This window comes from Cydia strobilella, chromosome Z, assembly GCF_947568885.1.
Source record: "Cydia strobilella chromosome Z, ilCydStro3.1, whole genome shotgun sequence".
Taxonomy (NCBI): Eukaryota; Metazoa; Arthropoda; class Insecta; order Lepidoptera; family Tortricidae; genus Cydia; species Cydia strobilella.
In genome coordinates, this window is record NC_086068.1 from 24,807,755 (window position 1) to 24,829,351 (window position 21,597).

The window sequence follows — 21,597 nt, forward strand, 5'->3', positions numbered from 1 at the left end:
TAGAGTCCCCTAACTTCTGTATGTGATCATATATATATGTTCGCCCATTCTGACTGAAGTCCTGGGAAAAACCCCCCTTGTTAGAATTATTTCTGCACCTCACTAGACGATTCAACGCTTTCTATTAAAGCTCAATAGCATTAAGATCAGACCTTGACTACTCCCACTGCCACTGCCACTCAAAAACCTAGATTTTTTCACGATTTAAAAAAAAGCCTTTACATGACTGGATTTTTATTTGGGGTCGTTTTCATGCTGAAAAACGCAGCTAGGTGGCAATGGTGGCATATTTTCTTTAGTGTATGGTATTATTTGTGTGTAAAGTAGATTTTCATATACATATCGATCCATTATCCCATCAATTAGTACGAGAGGCGAGAATGGCGAGTAAATATCGCCAAGCCATTACGTTAGGGCCGCCGTGCTAGACTGGGTGGGTACCTGGTATCGCACAAGGTGTTTTTTGTTATTAGGACGACGCATATACTTGATATCATCCGACGACATTAAATTAAACTTGCTCTCGTCACTCCAAAAAGTTTTTGACCAATCAGCACTTGTCCACTTGTAACGAATCGCGAATGCTAATTGGGAAACCTTATTCTTTGCTGAAATATGTTTTTTTTTAATGGGAGACGACCATCTAATCCTTGGTCTATTAAGCGTAGTTTAATGGTATAATCAACAACCTTTACGATATAGTTTTTTTAGTTCATTTTTAATCGTTGCTCTTTCATGGGTCTTCTACTGCAATCTTTTTTATTACACGATCAGTCGTAGAAGTCGTTTTTCGAGGAGAACCGTTTGTAGGCTTATTTGTGATGCAGTTTCGAGCCTTGAACTGCTTATTCCAGCAGACAGTAATCAGGTGCAGTGCTACACCAAAAGTCCGCGAAACTTCAGCTTGCTACTTGCCTTTCTAAAGTGCAGCCGCAACAGCTTTATGTTTTGGCATGTTAAGAGAAGTATTTAGATGTAATTACTTCCAAAATATTTAAATTCTGCAGCCGTGTCATCAATAAAATTGTAAACAAGACCGTGTCAAAATATTTTTGAACCAGTAACTTCACATTTTTCGTTGCTAACTTTCTATTTTCATTCGATGAAACTAAACTTTCTACGTGTTTCAAGGAGCTTTTAAGCCATTAATTACCTTATCAAAAATTAATTAAAAAAAAACAATATGTCTCATACAAAGATATTATCATTGTCAAAATACTTTTGGTCGCTACTGTACTTAAAAAGAAGCTAAATCTGTACATAACGGTCATTATTCGATTACTTTCGTCCATTCCACTGGTTTGCGAAGTTATAAAAAAACACTTTGCTATATTGATAAAAACCGTAAGCACCCATTGGAGATTTTATACAAAATGTTCAAACAATGGTTACCTTGAGGGCCGGATAAGGAGGTGGATGAAACTCTCGTATAATGACACTGGCGAAAATATTTTAGTAATCAATAATGGATATATCGTTGACGGATCTAAGAATGAAAAAGGTAGTTAATCACACACTCCAGTGCAAAATCTCAAGTGACAATTAGGTAATTATACTTACTAACTTTTTGCATCGTAGTAGTAGGTACTACCGCTATAGAGTTACAAAGGATATTAACTGACCTGCGATGGATGACGTGGAAGCCCCGAGCCATGCGTGCGAACTCTCCAGTAACTTAGCCTGCGGACAAAAACTAAACATTATCTACTTATATTGACATGGCGATGAAATCATAGTGCTTTTACACAGTTTATATTTAACAAAATAAATAGAAATTAATGACACAAATGCCATAATAATGCGGAGTCAGGATTCTTGTGAACCTGGCCATTAACTACCTACCATTATGATAGGTAACAAATACTCGTATGTATAATAATAAAATTAACGAATCGACGTTCGATTAAGCGACACTTATATGAAGTATATGGGAGTTTTCAGAAAATAGTGTACCCAACAGGGAGTATTACTGCAATGTTCTGCCGCCAGAGAGCAGCACTAGTGCACATACTAAACCATAGAGTAAACTTATACATACTAGGCCTTAAACAGTTTTTAGGGTTCCGTACCAAAAAGGTACAAAAGGAACCCTTATGGTGCGACTCTGTCCGTCTGTCTGTCTGTCACATTGCTAAATATCCCGAGAACTACTGAAGCTATCGATTTGAAATTTGGAATAGTTATGAAAAACGCTAATCTTAACACACAACAAGTGTAATTTTTTATTTTATTTTTATTAATTATGAAAAATGCCCATTATAAAAAGGGGGCAAAAAGTCAATTTACCAACGAATTTTTTTGAAATTTTTACATAATAATAACATTATCATAAATATTACAGTAAACATAATAATCACACCTCTATCTTAAAAACTTTTTTTTAATTATCAAAAAACCGGTCAAGTGCGAGTCGGACTCGCGCACGAAGGGTTCCGTACCATTACGGAAAAAAAACAGCAAAAAAATCACGTTTGCTGTATGGGAGCCCCACTTAAATATTTATATTATTCTGTTTTTAGTATTTGTTGTTATAGCGGCAACAGAAATACATCATCTGTGTAAATTTCAACTGTCTAGCTATCACGGTTCGTGAGATACAGCCTGGTGACAGACAGACAGACGGACAGACGGACAACGGAGTACCGTTTTTACCATTTGGGTACGGAACCCTAAAAACATTTTCTAATTTAATTTGCAATTTAAGCCCATTTCAAACAAAACAAAAAATTTTGAAATCGGTTGACATGATAAAGAATTAAGTATCCTTGAAAAATGTTACAAACAGGTCGCGCAAATTAGTTAGCCAATTTGCCGATAGATGGATACACAATTACGCTTAGTATACTTCTGGTCAATACTTTCGTGATTCTATTTACATGAGAAAATTTAAAGTTTGTACGGAACCCTCGGTGCGCGAGTTTAACGAACTCGCACTTGACCGGTTTTTTTGACAAGTTTTCACTATGACATTGATGCATCAAGGCGGTTTGTTTACAGGTGGCCTACCGCGAAACGCGAAAATCTAAATTTCGTTATCTGCCTCTCTATCGATCGAATAGGCAAGAGTGATAGAGAGGCAGAAACCGAACTTGCGATTTTCGTGTTTCGCGGTAGGCCCTGTGATTGTGCTCGTGACGCCCTCAACGTAAAGTTTTGCGTAATATTCCCTATTAGCGTGAGTTGTTATAAGAATAGTTTTGGTGTGCATTTCATTCACTATAAGCGATATTAGATTGTAAAAAACCGGCCAAGTGCGAGTCGGACTCGCGCACGAAGGGTTCCGTACCATTACGCAAAAAAAGCAAACGCAGACGGACGGACAGCGGAGTCTTAGTAATAGGGTCCCGTTTTTACCCTTTGGGTACGGAACCCTAAAAAAGGCAAAATGTTGATTACCATAAAGATTTCATGCTTAATTGTCGTCACAAAACTGACAATGATTAAATTTTCCTAACTACTTACGCTAATTGGGTACACTATTATCTGTATACTCCCATATAAGTACCTACTACTGCGATGCCAGCTAGCACTAGCAGCTATCGCTGAACAAACTGTTTTTCTCGACAATGCAATTACTTACATATTGAAATTTAGATGATTATTGATTTTGGTTGTATTTATTTGCACGCTTTCGCTACGCTCTCTGTTTTTATCGCACACGGCAGGCAGTTATTTATTATTCCGCCTTTGCACCTAATAATGTTCTAAGTTCGATTTCCCAATTAGCTTAATATTAAACATTCATTCAATTTCATGTCTAGTAATGTCCCTGTATTCGAGGCTAGTTGGATTTGAAATACAGAAATCCAAAGCAGACAAAAACCGCAGGCATTTTTAAATATGTCCGTTTGTCAGTTTGGCGCGGCCATGACAAAAAAATCCGTTTCAACGACATCTGGCGGCGCGCGGCGATGTCACTGTGGTCACATTTTCGATAATTCCATTTGTTTGATGCGTGACAGGTTGTTTTGTAAATACTTTAATGTTTTTATCGTGTATCAGTATTGGTTAACGACCGGTTTCGTGCGTAACGAGGAAACAACATTGTAGGTAGTGTAAAAGTTGTAGAGGTGCAAAATGAGTTTCTTAGTTGAACATTGGTACAAAAAAAATTAACGGTTAATTTTAGGTTTAGCGATGAATTTTTCGTTTCATGAAAGCTTAAGTATTATGCATAATAATTAATATATTTTTCTTACATTCTTATAGAATACTACCTAACAGGCAATGGGAAATACTATTTAAACCGTTCATTGATTACGTATGTATACCAGTCAGATGAAAAAGAACAATTGGATAGTTAATTTACATCTCCTCGTCGTATAGAGGAAGTTTACGATTGCGTATTTTATCGATAGCTACTGTATTCCCGCCGAATGCTGCGCGCGCGTTTATTTACCTTTGCTCGCAGTAATTGTTAGAGCAAAGAGCGGCATTTCTTTGTGCTCCGCGTTACAACTAAACTTTATCGAAGTTTTAATTGTGAACGCAGACAAAGGACGGTAGTAAAATAGCTGTTATAATACAGTCCGAACTGAAGATAAAATTTTTATTAAGTTAGGCGGGCGACGCCGGGCGCGTCATTAGTCTCTCGTGTTTACGAAACGCGCACGTGCACTAAGTACCGGTCGGAGCGCTGCGATGAATTGTTTGTTTACCCGAATAAAACACTAAAATCCAATTCAATAACAAAGAATTAAAGATCCCGAAATAAAATTTATTGTTCGAGTACGATAAAATAGATTTATTGCGCACGGCGCGAGCTCGCGACCGCCTTGCCGATAATATTAGGTACACTCGCCTGCGTCAATATAAACTGAAACAATACGCCGCTGCTCATTACACGAGGGTGTGTAAAATTAATTGTTTCCAAACACCACCGCGACGGGTTACTGAACTAAACTTGAGATATCTTCGTACGGTGCCTGTACTTCATACAATTAAGGATTAGTCTAGACCCAAAATTTTGACAGGTGGTAATGAGCATAGTTAGCCAAAATGCACAAAGTATACCTTAGCTTTCTATGAACTATTACAAATATATACCCTGTAAGTATGTGGTCATTGTTTTTCCAATATTGTTTCTGAACTAGTGTTCGCGGATTGGATAAATTGCGACCTCATAAACAACGTATTTTGCCATCAGTAAAATAAATAAAAATATCAGTAGTTTTAGTTCGGGTTTAGCCGGAAGTCCTGCACGGCTCAGCCGAGCCTCACTTCATAGGTCACTCGAGTCACTTTTCCATTATACTAAAAGCGTGGAAGCGTTCGTGTCAAAGAATGCACTCCTGGATAGCTTTGAATTTATTTTTCATTCAAGCTACTAAACTATTGCGTCGATATTAATTTTCCATCTAAATTGCTAATATTCCGAAAATGAGACTTATAAACAATTTATGTAGTTATATTGATTGAATTTATTGTAAAAACGAAATTCTTGCAAGTGTAATCGAGTTTGAGTCACATATCAATAGTACTTGAATTATTATATCAATAGTTTCATTCTAATAATAGTAGTTTATGTGACTGCTACGTAATGAAAAGCACTAAAATACGAGTGTGGGTTTAAAGAAGACTACACGAGTGTTTTAATGCCTGTCCGGTCCGGGACCGGTCTGGCCTAGTGGGTAATAGTGACCCTGCCTGTGAAGCCGATGGGCCTGTGTTCTAATCCCGGTAAGGGCATTTATTTGTGTGATGAGCACAGATATTTGTTCCTGAGGCATGGGTGTTTTCTATGTATTTAAGTATTTATATATATTATATATATCGTTGTCTAAGTACCCATAACACAAGCCTCCTTGGGCTTACCGTGGGACTTAGTCAATCTGTGTAAGAATGTCCTATAATATTTATTTATTTATAATGCCTTATTATGTGCAGTTACATATCTATACTATTTTATCTACACACACATTATAAAATCTCTATGATGTATTCACTAGCCGCATGTTACAGCCGGCATTGGGGCAGGCGGCAGCTCTCTGGCGGCACTCGCGGATATGAGGTGGCGTCTCCAAAATATTTTTATCGCTCATTTTACACGAAAGTTTTGTTATAGTTAGTTAAAAAACAGCAAAATAAATTAATTTTATACTTACAAATTAATTAAAAGATAAACTGTACGTCAAATGGCGGTAAATGAAAACTTTTTTCGCATCCGTGTTTTTAGGGTTCCGTACCCAAGGGTAAAAACGGGACCCTAAACTAAGACTCCGCTGTCCGTCCGTCTGTCACCAGGCTTGTATCTCATGAACTGTGATAGCTAGACAGTTGAAATTTTCAAAGATGATGGATTTCTGTTGCCGCTATAACAACAAATGCTAAAAACAGAATAAAATAAATATTTGAGTAGGGCTCCCATAACACCAAACGTGATTCTTTAGACGTTTTTTGCGTAATGGTACAGAACCCTTCAAGCGCGAGTCCGACTCGCACTTGGCCGGTTTTTTAATTCAGAGATAAACTAAAGTCGGAGGCCGATTGCCATATCGTTCGATACAAAGTAACAAGCGAGATTTGTCAAAATTGTTTGCAATAATTGACATTTCATTTCGAATAAAACGTCATCTCGACTTAATATTAGAGGTCAAATCAAATTGCTTTTTTTCTCAGAGATGTTCTAAATTTGAATGTAATTATAAAATCAATTTCATTATTAAACTTATTAATAACATTCTCACGGATATGAAATTTGTTGTAACAAAACATTTTATCTTAATGCTGGCCGTTATTTGCGGATTTTGAAAGCATCGTAGAGGGTTTATGATACAATAAAATCTTATATCAAAAGGAGCACTGAGCCATGTCGCTATTAAGTGAAACAAAACAAATTGAGTATAGTTTAAAAGCACCAATCTACAATTCCCCGTACCGTACCTGCTCCGTGCCGTGTGGATATTAGTACGCGGGGCAGGGTATCAGTTAGTAGGCGCTTAGTATATTAATAAAGGGGAAGCTAGGGGAGTCGACTGGCGCCGGCCTTATGCAAACTAAATTAAAAAAATCATATTCGTAAATAAATATTTCATCACCGCAGTGAAGACTGACCAATAATTATCAACTCTTAATGGGTTCAATATTCTCATACTCAAAATACGGCACTTCGTCCGACGTGATTTAAAGTTGAGCATTGTTTGTGTGCACTTTGTGTACTGGCAGGCGTACTCTAACGACGGCAGGTAAACCAATTAACTACAGGATTTTTTGAATGTCTGTGCAAAATTGAAGGTTAATTTCAATCCTTTCGGCTTTTTAGTTTGAGAACAGTCAGAAACATAAGAGCGGCTGGAATACAACATGACCGTTGATTGTGAATCAACGGTTAAGTACGTACATGTGCTTTTTTTAGGGTTCAAAAAGGTACAAAAGGAACCCTTATAGTGCGACTCTGTCCGTCTGTCTGTCTGTCTGTCTGTCACATTGCTAAATATCTCGAGAACTACTTAAGCTATCGATTTGAACGCTAACCCAAACACATTGAAAGTGTAATTTTTTAATATATATTTTTTTAATTATGGAAAATGCCCAATATAAAGAGGGGGCAAAATTTCAAAGGCTAGTTGCTAGTGGTGGTTGCAAATTTTTTATTATTTTTTTCATACTAAAAAAATATACCTATGAAGGAAAACGTTAAGAAAAATACCATCCCCCCCCCTCCTTATCTCCAAAGTTTACCAACAATAATAACATCATAAATATTACAGGAAAAATATAATCACACCTCTATCTTGAATACTTTTTTTTAATTATCAAAAAACATTTTGTAATTTAATTTGCAATTTAAGCCCATTTGGGGGTGTTTATTATACTTGACATATCTATGTGATTACACTTCTTTGAAATAAAACAAAAACTGTTGGAATCGTTTCACATGATACCGAATTATACCAGAAAAAACAACACACATACAGGTCGCGCAAATTAGTAAGCCAATTTGCCGATAGATGGGGCTTTACACAGTCAGGATATCGCAGGTGGTATCCCAAGAATCTGCTCTTTTGGCTTTTCACGGCCATATTATGTCCAACCTTCGTTATGGTCTGATTTTATGGGGAAACTCCACATTTGCACAACAAACGTTCCTATTACAAAAAAATGCGTTAGAGCAATCTGTGGCGCCAAAACGATGGATTCATGTAGACCGTTGTTCAAAAAATTAAAAGTCCTTCCGTTACCCACATTGTACACTTACGAAACATGTCTCTTTGTGAAAACTCATATTAGTCAGTACAACATCATGAAATCTAACCCTAGGTCAACTTCTAAATTCCATGGACTCAATATCAGTTACCCATGTCATAATTCTGCTCATTTTGAGAAATCTATTCTTTTCATGTCTGTCAAAATCTTCAACCATTTGCCAAATGACTTAAAATCCTTGGATTGTCAAGGTTTTAAAACCAAATTATTTAAGTGGTGTTTACAAAAAATGTTCTACTCGGTTAATGAACACTTTGTATCCACCAACGCCTAATAACTGTTATAAAATTTTATTATTATTATTACTTTTTAGGTACTGTATTAGCTTGACATATAATTGTTATGAAAATTTTGTGTTGCCACTTTTCTGTATGCATGACATTGACCTGTTATTATTATTCTCTATTATTATTACTAATACTTATTTTTTAGTTGACATTTTTATACTTTTATTTTAATTCTATAGGTTTTAATGACATGCACATTGAGAGTCAAAGAGTATTGTACGCCAAATTCAGGCTGATTGGAATGTAACCAAATACTAACCCTACCACCATTTATAACCACTCACATTCAAACAATAAAAAAAAAAAAATTGTATATCACCCTTATTACTTTATGATTATGGTCAAAAGTCTTTAAAATTTAAAGCACGGAACCCTCGGTGGGCGAGTTAAACGAACTCGCACTTGGCGGGTTTTTTTGGCGGAGAAGGTTGCGGGGCTCGGTAATGCGGCCGGAGTCCACCTGTGGCGGCATTACGCGGAATGCAGAGGCAAGTGTTAAAGTGCACGGCGGGTAACTTCCTCGTGGTAAATGAGTGCAATCCGCGGCCATTCGGTCATTATTTATCTTATTCCGCGCCGCAGCCTCTAATCGAAACTATCCTGCGCATGAAGCGCAATAAACTTCCGCATCGGACCGCAATTACGCGGATATGTGCGCAATAACTTCAACTGAATGACTTGTGGGCCAAAATAACCACAGAGTGGCTGCCCCATGAGTCAAACCGGGGATCCGGCAGACCTCGTCGGCGATGGCGGGATAACTTGGACTCCTTTTTGAGCGACTGGTCAGATGTAGCTCAAAACCGGGAGGAGTGGAAGAAGAGGGGGGAGGCCTTTGCCCAGCAGTGGGACACAATAGGCTCGTAATAAATAAACTTCAACTTAATGCTGCCCGCCCTATACTCTAATTAAATTATTTTATGACTTTAATTTATGGAAAAATAAGAAATTAATAATATATTATGTAGTTATTTGTTTACAAGGGGGCAAAGTTGTTGTTTAACCTCTTGTGCTCATATTGATACCCGAGCAAACGATATATGCCAAAATTTAACCACGAGCGTAGCTAGTAGTTGGAAATGTGAAATTTTGAGCGTTGCGAGGGTTTCAAGGCACGAGGGTTAAACAAACTTTGTCACCGAGAGAAAGACAAACTTTTTCACCACACTATTGCGAGGAAAATACTAACTGATAATCAAATCCAAATGAACGAGGAACGAATTTCATCATAACATATGATTACAAATACAAATTACATTCATGTCAATTTATAAGAATCTATATTGTGATCGTCAAAAATAAATTCAAATAATAATGGGAGCTATTTAGTTTTAACCACCGATGTAGTTTTATTTACCAATAATCATATAATTTTGTCATTTTATACACGAATCAGGTGTCGATACAAACTCGAAGGGTTTCACGGCGCTTTTCTGTAACTTATTGTACATAGGTATATATATAAAAAAACGGACAAGTGCGAGTCGGACTCGCCCACCGAGGGTTCCGTACTTTTTAGTCTTTTTTGTTATAGCGGCAACAGAAATACATTATGCAAAAATTTCAACTGTCTAACTATCACGGTTGATGATATACAGCCTGTTGACAGACAGACGGACAGACAGATGGACAGACGGACGGAGTCTTAGTAATAGGGTCCTCTTTTTACCCTTTGGGTACGGAGCCCTAAAAAACGAGGCTGCCGATCACTTCAAGTAGTCAGATTTATATTAAATCTTTGTGAATAAAAAAAACAGTATAATAGTTTAAATAGAAAAACTTGCGACAGTTAAATGATTTTTTTTAATACGAAGAGTCGCGCGTTTTATTTGTGGTACGAGAGGCGAAGACTGCGCCGGCGGGCTGGGGCGCGGCGCTAAGGGGTAAAGGATAAAACTAATCACACATCCTCTCCGCCCGCAGGCCCGCGGCACGGTGCAAGCGTAGGCGGGAAAACCAAAGCCGAACCAAGAGGCCAATCCAAACTTACAAAATGATGTCTTTTTGTTATCATCCGCCTGTGCGTCTCGCTCGCGCTAATACGAGTACATGTATGCAGGTACGATTCGGTAATTTTGTTATCATTTTTTTGTTCGTACCGTACGAACAACGAATGATAACAAAATGACCTACCGATCATTTATATATCATTTTGACGGGTACCTAATGATTCTCCGAATAATTTTTAGCAGATTATCGATTCGCAGACAACGATTCGCCGAACATCGGTTCACAGAGTGATTTATTTGTTGATGTAACTTTTGGTCGACTAACGTTACGCAGACTCTTGATTCGCATACTGTTCAGTTCGCTTCTGTGTAAATTAGCAGAACTATTATTGGACGATTTTCATTTGGCAGAGTAATCTTTTCGTTTAAGCAATGTTTAGTCGAATAAAAATTCACATTTTATACATCGTTATTTTCGAAATAAAAACTTTATAAAATATTATCTTATTTAAGTACTTTTTAGTTTAACGTTATTACGTTTTTACGTTTTCTTGGCCTTCCTCAAGTGATATAAAAAATGACAAACCTACCTTAGGTTAAATTAAATTAATTTTGAATATTAAATATTCAATATTAATTCTAATCCTCATAATGCCTCTCACCAAGTGTATTCAAAATCTTCAATTGGCAATATTCAGAGCAACCTTCATTAGAAAAATAAAAACCATTTAACATCGATTTGAAAGATTATGTAAACATCTATTATTTTCGCATGTTTTCAGCAAGGTTTTAAACCTAGTGCAACTTGCCCTCGATATTGATATGATTCATAATAATATTATGTTATACTTTTACTTATACTTAATTTGATTATTAATCTCATTTTATAATTATATACTTACGTTGTGTAATGTAATGGGTACCTAATGATTCTCCGAATAATTTTTAGCAGATTATCGATTCGCAGACAACGATTCGCCGAACATCGGTTCGCAGAGTGATTTATTTGCAGATGTAACTTTTGGTCGACTAACGTTACGCAGACTCTTGGTTCGCATACTGTTCAGTTCGCTTCTGTGTAAATTAGCAGAACTATTATTGGACGATTTTCATTTGGCAGAGTAATCTTTTCGTTTAAGCAATGTTTAGTCGAATAACGTTTCACATTTTATACATCGTTATTTTCGAAATAAAAACAACAAAAACCTCCTTCAAAAAGGATGAAATAAAATATAATCCTTTTTTAAGTATATGCGTTGAGTATATGTATAAAAAGTAAGTTACGAAGACATTAGCGAATATGTAGTGCCAAACTCGTGGTAAGGATACAGTTGAACTACATCAAATTGGTGGTTTTCGGGAGGAAATGCTTTAGTTACTTTAGAAAACAACGAAATCACTATACACGTGCCTTTAAAATTTGAAAGTTCCCTCAATTCCTCAAGGTTCCCATCATCAGATCAGAACCAGATTAATATGGCACCACCTTGAAGGTATCTCCTTTCAAACAGAAAAAACAAATCGAACCACGGGTCTCGGAGTAATCGGTGAACATAAAGCCTGACCAGTAATATATGATCATTGTCAAGAGGGCGTTGTTCATGGGGGTGGTGACAGTTCAGTATAGTATGAAAAAATTAGTTCTAGTGAAATTCCGCTATATGGCGCGTGATCGTATATTCCTGGTCAGGCTTTACTTAAAAACCGAACAAGTGCGAGTCGGACTCGCCCACCGAGGGTTTCGTACTTTTTAGTATTTCTTGTTATAGCGGCAACAGAAATACATCATCTGTGAAAATTTCAACTGTCTAGCTATCACGGTTGATGAGATACAGCCTGGTGACAGACAGACAGACAGACGGACAGAGGAGTCTTAGTAATAAGGTCCCTTTTTTACCCTTTGGGTACGGAACCCTAAAAAATAACATAGCCACAACCGAATTTTTAACCTATACCAATTTTTAACCTAAATATGATCAAAAGCATATCATAGGTATAGGTTAAATTAAAACCTATATAATATAGGTTTTAATTTTATGGTAACTTCTGTTAGTGAACATAAGTAGACAATTAAATGTATCAAAACCATCTTTATCAGCCTTAAACTAAAAGTTATTGTGTAGGTTAGTCATGTCCTAGTCTAGCCATAAATAAGAGAGAAGTTCTGCTAATCTATATTAATGCCAAATGAACATTCGACCCAAATTCGACCTATTGTGTTTCGACCAATGGTTTCTCGGGTAATTATGACAGTTTCCAAATGATTATTCTACGAATAGTAAATATGCGTATCAATGGCTCTGCTTATTGACTACTCTTGCAAAAGACTATTATGCGTAATGAGATTCTGCCAATCGTTACTCGGCCAAAGAGCCCGTCGGCGAATCGTTGTCGGCGAAACAAAAATCGGCGAATTTTTTTTCGGCATATCAATAGGGCACCGGCATGGTTACGTTGGGTACGAGGAGTTCCAGGCATGTGCTTGCAATACGACTCCGTCCCGCCGCCCTCTCCGCTCGTGTCCGCGCGCACTCTCCGCCCACGCCGCTTCTGCATTATCCATTTCCACATTACTGTCTTTTTGTTCTCCGTTTGATTGTTTAAACGTGCGTCGATGTGGTATCCACTGGTCGTTATTTTTTCCATAGAGCTTTCACTTGAAATGGCTTCAGTCAATTGTGGAAAAATGTTGCTCTTATTGTTTCTGAAGAACAATAACTGCCTTCATTTTATATGTTTACAGCGTCTGAAGGGTCGATAGCCACTTTGCATCTCTATTACACATTTTTCCTATTGTTCATAGTCCAACGGATTTGCTTTTGTTGTTAGATCGGTATTTAAATAGGTATTAGACGGTTTCCGATCCATTTCTTTTGTTCTTTATTGTCTTTTTCTTATTTAGGTTTTTATGATTCCGGTAGCTTGTGAAAGCTATTAATGTATTTGTATTAATAATATATTCATTCTAGATTTCAATGTATGGGCAAGACGGCCAAATTTATAATTTTGTTTTACTGCTGCTGTGTTATACGTGTGGGTGACTACATTATAATACACTAGTCCCCCCTTCCTTCGGCTCCCCCCCCTTGAAAAATGTCCCATTTTACAGATTTTCTAAATTTTTAGGAAAACGATACAATGGTCAAAGACTAAATTATTTATTAATAAATTTCCTACAAATAAGTATTTACATTCATTTGATAAGAGTTATAGTTTTCAAGCTATGGTTTACAAAAAATCGGCCATTAACAAAAATGAAACATTTAATACTCGGGAAACAATAAGTCTGTAAAATGGGAAACTTTTCAAAGGGGGGAGGGGTGAAGCCGAGGTGGGGGGGACGGGAGAGTGGTGCATTATAATGTCCTCACCTACAGGTATAACACAGCAGCAGTAAAACAAAATTATAAATTTTGCCGCGAAAAAAATCTAGAATGAATGTATTTTGGGGTTGGGGTTTTAAACTTTCCTCTAAATTTTTATCCTTTGATGGAGACAAGGCTAGTATACCCTATGTCTCTGATGTCGGCCTGGGTGGTTCTCAACCAGGGTGCGTCCGTACCCGAAAAGCCGTTCCTCCAACGGTAAGATTTTCGACTTGCAGATGATGATCGCAGTCCGGACAGAAGACTAAACGCAGCTTCGAGACCTATAAGTGGTGCTTGTTTACGCGCTCTCCTATCTCCAAATGATCGCACCCTACTCGACTCGACTTGCTGTGGGTGGCCGTTGTTCTTCGTCTGGGCTGCGATGTCTGTCAAGCTCATTATTAGTGCATCTGCGACTCCGTGGTGGAGAGCAAGGGTTATCACGCGTTAATCTGTTGCCGATGCGTCGGTAGGTACCCACCCACGGCACCACGCTTCATCCGTAGGGCATTAGTGTCGGCAAACGCTATAAACGCCAGGCAGCGCCAGCCAGTCGGATGGTAAAATGCCTCGGTTTGACACTGGTGCAGTGGGAAAAAGGGAAGTGTCTGCTATGGAACGCCACCTGCATAAGTACCTTTGTCACCTCGGACCTTGGTCGCACCATCCGGGCGGCAGACGTAGCCGCTGAGCTGGCGGCCTTTCATAAAAGGCAAAAATACTCACAAATTAAGTGTTCGTCCAGGAAGGTCTAGAGACATCCAGTTGTTGTTGCGCAGAGGCAGAAACTTTCCTGGTGCAAAAGGCTGTCTACTACAATTTAACGCGGTAACGCGGCGAGTGAGATGGACACCTTTGCACCAGGTGTTGCGCAGGGAGGCGTCTTTCAGTAGTTCAATATTGTGTGTGTGTATATTTAATTTTAGAGGTATTCATATTTCTTAGATTGAATTTAGTTTTAACTATAGGTATATTTAGTTAATAATTTGGTTGTGTATTTTTGCAAAGAAATACTACTTTAGTGTGTAAGTATTATATACGTAATGATTTACATACATATATCTGCAAATGAATTGAAATCCAAGGCCGAAACGACAGTAATACGTTATAGCTAATAAAAAGTGGAAACATGCATATTTAAAATCGTCACTAAATTCATTGTTTATGGGGCCAGGTATAATTTTCCGCTATTCATACTGTAATACACTATGGTTTGACTCGTCGGACATGTTATTAAATAATTTCGATACAAAAAAGACGTCTATTTGAAATAAGTCCATAATCGTTTTACTTGAAAAATATAGGTCTTGTGTATTTTATTAACTAGTAGGTGTAAAGATGGTATGTTAAATCATTTTCAAGGTACACTGTATATTGAAATCAAAATGTTTATATTGGTTAAGCCTATAGTATTTATATGGTAGTAATAATAACGTTACTTGTTGCTTATTGCTTGTGCACACCAGTGTTGCTTTATACCTAACTGAAGTTAAGTAAGAGGTTAAAGCTTCATCAGGCAGTCCAGGTACTCCAGACTTCTGACCAGTGAGTAATATGTAATACTTACCTAATAACTAGAGGTTTGTTTGAGAAAAACACGAACATCTATGTCACCAATGTAGGTACCTATTGTAGGCTGCATAAGACAGCCATAAAAACACCACTTGTTACTCTGTTCTCTCTGTTCGTATTGAGTGTTGTGTTCTCCTATATTAGTGTATTTCATATGTCTGTTCACACGTTTAACCACTTGCCTGATGAAATTAATGTACTTACTTGAACAACCTGACTTCGGACGAAAACTTTATAAAATGGTGTTTAGACAAAGTTTACTATAAGATAAGCGACCACTTTACGTCGTCGAGCAATAATTAGTACCTATGACATATTATTTATTAATTCACTTATTGACATAGTACCAATAATTTTATTCGCATAACATGAATTGTAATGGCATCATATTTGTATAAGTATTTAGCTGTAAGATTAGTTTTAGTATTAATATTGTACGCCGCACCGCGGTTGATTGTGATGATTCTACCCTGACATAATTTTAGGATCATTGTAACTCATAATTTGACTGCATTTAAAATAAATTTAAATAAACCATGCATGAAATAAAGCACCAAAATATTAATAGAGAAACGTAGAGAGCAGTTATTTTTAGACACAATTTCTATTTTAATACCCGTATAAAACTATAGTGTAGATAATTTAATTGTGACGTCACATGCTAGTCCTAGTAGTAGTAGTAGTAGTTCCATATAAATTCCATAGTAGCAAAATCGTTATGACAGTTCGAAGAAAGAAACTGATTTGACTAGTAGTCAAATACCCTATATGGCAATAAAGATTTCAATTTCAATTATATGGCAAGTGAGTAAGATTATCGCTCCCGATGTTGCAGTATAGTCTATAACATACATATACGTATAAAGGGTCGGCTGAGCGCATGTGACACCTCTGAACGGTTCTATAGGCTACGGTGTCCGCTTACCATGGTCAGGGAGCCCCGTAAGCTTGTTTAATACCGCCGGAGTACTTATAAAACTCGAGTGAGCAGGGCAGAAAGGCTGCGGGGAGGGGGAGGTACCGAGATGTTAATTGCCGGAGCAGCCGCCGACACGGGACAGTATTTAAGTCAAACATTAGTAACGCGTACTTATGCAAAACGACTCGGAATTTATTTGACTTGGGTGTAGTTTCGCTGTTAGCGACGATGTAAGCAAGACAAACGTTAATTTTCACCCTGGTTCGCTCCACCTCCGCCCCCGCCCGACGCCTCAGCCCGCCCAATTTTAACTTCGCCCTGAGAAGGTGAATTGGCTGAATTATTCAATACAAACTTAGGCCAGTGTTTGTTTTGACAGTTAAAAATGTGTGTCTGCTTACTGTAGATATAAGCTTTCCGGTGTCGACACAGGGATTACAGTAGGTATAGTGGTATTTAATACAACCAAAACACGTTATTAGTTACGCAATGGGAACATATCGTTCAGATCTCTCGCCTTTAATAATATCCGTAGGTAACAGAGATTAGGGGCCTGCGGTTTGGGTGCTGAAGCTCGATGTATTATGAGGACTGCAAGGAGCTCAAGGCAGCGCGGGAGCTGTCGATACTCGTACCTCGAGGCGGCCATGCCTAATACCTCAAATTGAACGTAACACAATTACTAATCGGCCGCACGACGCGAACCGTCAAATGTTCCGCCCGCGCATGTTTATAATTAATTTAGAACATTAGTAGCACGCGTACGAACGACTCACTGTCTATTGTGTGTTTCCATATTGTTCGCGAGAACGCCCCGTTCGCTCCCTGTTATGTTTAAATCGTCCTCGTATTTTCCTTAGCAAACGAACTGCGCCGTCTCGGTATTTCATCCAGATCCATCACGCGCCTAATGAGATGTGGAGGTAATTTATAATATCTTCTGTTTTTCATCATGATCGTGAGGGGCCCTCGTTCTGTACGTACGGGTGTGTAATGTTTAAAATATATATATATTTATAATAACATACATTTGTTATTACGCCATTTGATTATTATATGTTATAATGTAAGTTTTATTGAATGAATGAATGAAATTATTTAATCCAGAAAAAATTACGAAATTATTATTAATTATTATACGTCTCCTTTGTTATATTGTGATTTCATCTAAACTATCATTGATATAATGCCTATTGTAATATAATTTTTAAATAGTATATGGACATGTTTTATAATGACATTTGTAATATTATATTTTCATATAACGTAATACTTAATATAATTTAATCAATTATAAATACATATATTTTATAAGCATTTTTAGCGTATTTTATTTAAAAATAACGTAACATTTTACATACTTTTTATAACTAGTACGCAGGCCCTACAATTAAATACAAAAATTAAATACGCCTGACGAAAATGAATAGCACGATTGCACTAAAAATTTTAATTTCTAGTTATGTGTTTTATGCTATTCCACTTCTTTTGCTAGCTATTTTATTCTAGTGAGTTCTAACCTAACCTAACCAAATTATTCACGGATTTCGGTTCTGTGGGTGCCAGAGTTCAAACTTAACCTAAACCACTTTTTTCCTAGGTATTTCATTCTACGGGGGGTCAAAGTTCTAACCTAACCTAACCCTACTTTTGCTAGGTAGTTATTCGTTTGTGCGGACTCGCAGTTTCAACCTAACCTAACCAATTTATATCATGCAACTATTATGCTACACAAATAATTATGTCATATCAGTTGTTATAATAAATAGTATGCTTCAGCGTATGTAATAATTATGGCAATATATATTAGACGAAGTGTAAATATGCCTTATGACCATTATACCAATAATTACATTATGTGTACCGTTAATTAGGTATTACGGTAGTATGCCATTTATTACGTTATTCAAAGTAACGATATACCCAACTATAATATATGAAAAGTAATTATAACAACTGTAATGCACCCTGTACGTACATATATAGGTATTCATATAATCTCATACTTGTTAAAACGTTGCTCGCAGTCGTAAAAATTCATCACCAAAAATGTTTAAACGATAATTCTTAAATAAATTTATATTATAACATTTTTAAAAATGTGTATGATATTATGGAATTTATACCTACCATTAGTATGCATAAGTTCAGTTTATGTTCGATACCTATCCCCGTGTTATAAAAATTTAATACACACTATTGTTTAAATATACATATAATGGTAAAGCAGTATAAATAAACAATAGTAGGGTAAAAAGTGAGCAACAGAAACGTGCAGAAGTTAAGCGGCAACTAATTAAAAAACAAAACGAGAAAGCTTCACTTTGGCGTCGGGAACTGGCTTTCCCGCATTAAACTCGTTCTTTTTCGCGCGCTTTCGCTTTCGTCCAGTTAATGAGGGCTAAGGACCTTCATGTGTTTTTGACGCTATAGCGCTCTATTTTAAAATTCATTTATTCAGGATTCACATTTTCATACAGCAAACGTTTGCGCTAAGACAAACATGCCGATTAGTTGTTATTTTATATCAAGCGAACTAAGTACTTAGGTACCTAACTATGCTTAACCGGTCATTATCTATTATAATCCGCTGACATATTTGCCCAGCAACAAAGTAGGGCACAACAATAGGCATGATAATTCGATGAGTCAATAAAAAAATCGTTAGCGCGTCCGTCGCCAAAAAGTCTGAGAATTACTGTATTGTAAATTGTAAGTACGTTAATGAAACTAGATACGTATCATATTTATGTCTGTATGTGAAGACGCAGCGCAGCGCGTCGTCGCGTGGCGCGAGCAAAGCGGAGCGGTGGCGGTGCACGCGATTGTAGTGGAGAAGGTGTCGCGACACACGCGTCTACGACTCGCGTAGTCGTCATCTCAACAATACAGCCCTGTTTATATTCCCGGCCCATTCCTTTGAACTCGCATGTGGGCCCGAGGAAACGTAAAATAAACAGAACTTTCTCGTAATGTTTAATTAAATTAATCAGTCGGTTGATTAGTCGATGGTTCGCCGGCGCTGGCGTAAACAAAGCGCGGCGCGGCACCGCGTCGCCGGGCTTTGATCTCGAGAGACTCCTCGCGCCGTCGCACCGGCCCGCCGCAGCCGTATTGTTGTGCGCTACGTATGTACGCCGATACCGACGCTACTTACTACTACTTACTACACTTTTATTATGCACGAGCAACTGTCCGCGGCTTTGTCCGCGTGGAATTCATTGAGCACCCCTATGATATTACCTATTTACGCGACCATCTTACGGCGACAGATGTATTACCTCTATATGGAGATGAATAAATACAGTCAGCAATACTATTCGCTTATCACCTTTGCATACACACTTCTATGCAGCGTTTTGGTTTTGGCCGCACATCAACTTTGATCTCACTAAGTATAGGTAGTCTAAACTAAAAAGTTCACTATAATTATCCAAACCGTCACATTTGTATTAGCGGGATAATCGTTTACAATAATTTCTCTGAATGTAAGTTCTGATATAAAAAAATAAAAACATTTTTATTGACAAAAGTAAGTACAAAATAGGTTTTGAAGTCCCTGACTTCTGAGCTAGATAAAAGCCTGTGTGATATGAAATATTCAATTCAATATATTCTTTATTCAAATAGGCCTAGCAACAAGCACTCGTCAAACACCAAAATTGTATAAAACATACTAGTCTAGAAACTTTCTAGAATAAAAATCTAAATGTCAAAAAATACGGATTACCTAATATAGGTCTTCATTGAATTATCAATTTCATCATTATTAACACAATAATAAATAATTAATTATTTTCAATCACAATCCCACGGTGTTTCATCATTCATGTAGTCTTGTGTACTATAATAGGCTTTAGAGATAAGTTTACGTTTTACATATTTTTTAAATTTATTAACAGATAATTCAGTGATGATATTTGAAAGTTTATTATAAAATCTTACAGTTACCCATGAATGATTTTTTAATTTTATGGAGCCGAGTGAAGGGTACTGCAAGCTTATGCTTATTTCTAGTGTTAATGTTATGTATGCCACAGTTTTTCTTAAAACTGGCAATGTTTTTATGTACATACAGAATATTCTCATAAATATATTGACTGTCATTATGTCAATTTCCTTAAATTTATCTCTAAGTGAGTCTATGGTTCATTTTATATATTGCTCGAATAGCCCTCTTCTGCAGAACAAAAATGGTATTTATCTCTGAAGCACCACCCCACAGTAAAATACCATATGACATAACGCTATGGAAGTAACTAAAATATACTAATCGAGCTGTTTTCACATCAGTTAACTGCTGCAGAACTCAGTCTATTCGAAAGAGTATCAATATGGGGACCCCATTGGAGTTTAGAATCTAAAGTTATACCAAGAAAAACTGTACTATCAACCAATTCCAATTCCTCGTCCTTCACAATGACACTTGTTTGCACAAGCCTTACGTTACTACTAGTGACAAACTTAATACATTTAGTCTTTTTCTCATTTAGCAATAAGTTATTAACATTGAACCAATTTACTACTTCTGAAATAGCATCGTTTACATCACTGTAAGCTTGTTGTTGTCGTTTGAGTTTGAAAATAAGTGAGGTATCGTCTGCAAACAATACTATATCATGGTGGGTCTTTACAAGGTATGGCAGGTCATTAATGTAGATAAGGAACTGGAACGGCCCCAATATTGATCCCTGCGGTACACCCATAGAGACCAATGACCCCGGTGATCGTTGTCCATTCACATCGACCCTTTGTATTCTACCGTGTAAGTAGGACTTAATTAAGTTCAGTACCGATCCTCTTACTCCATAAAAGTGCAGTTTCCTGATCAATGTTTCATGACAGACGCAATCGAAGGCCTTAGATAAATCACAGAAGATACCCAAAGCATCCTGCGACTCCTCCCAGGCATCGAAGATCTGTTTAATTAGCTCAACACCAGCGTCGGTTGTTGAGCGACCCCGTGTAAAACCAAATTGTTTGTTATGTATTAAATTATTGATGATAAAATGTTTCAATAACTAAGACAATACTATTTTTTCAAAATTTTTACAGAATGTCGGTAACACTGATATCGGTCTAAAGTTAGTGGGGTCGGATGTGCTACCTGATTTAAATAAAGGAGTGACTTTACTATGTTTCATTAGATCAGGAAAGTCACCGCAATCAACACTGTTATTAAATATAACTGCCAAGTCAGGCGCTACAACTTCTATTAAGGATTTGACAGGATGGACAGATACTCCCCAGAGGTCACTAGTTTTTTTGACATTAATTGATTTAAACGCCTTTATTAT

General features: G+C 37.1%; 1 protein-coding gene across 2 annotated transcripts in view; it reads right to left on the reverse strand.

Moving 5' to 3' along the window:
• LOC134754286 (protein bric-a-brac 1-like) overlaps positions 1–21,597 on the reverse strand; it is a 308,866-nt gene that overhangs the window by 25,613 nt on the left and 261,656 nt on the right. For both annotated transcript variants that reach the window (XM_063690513.1, XM_063690512.1), the window contains exon 2: positions 1,623–1,680. In XM_063690513.1, coding sequence (XP_063546583.1) covers positions 1,623–1,680 — 58 coding nt within the window. The remainder of the gene's footprint in view (positions 1–1,622; positions 1,681–21,597) is intronic.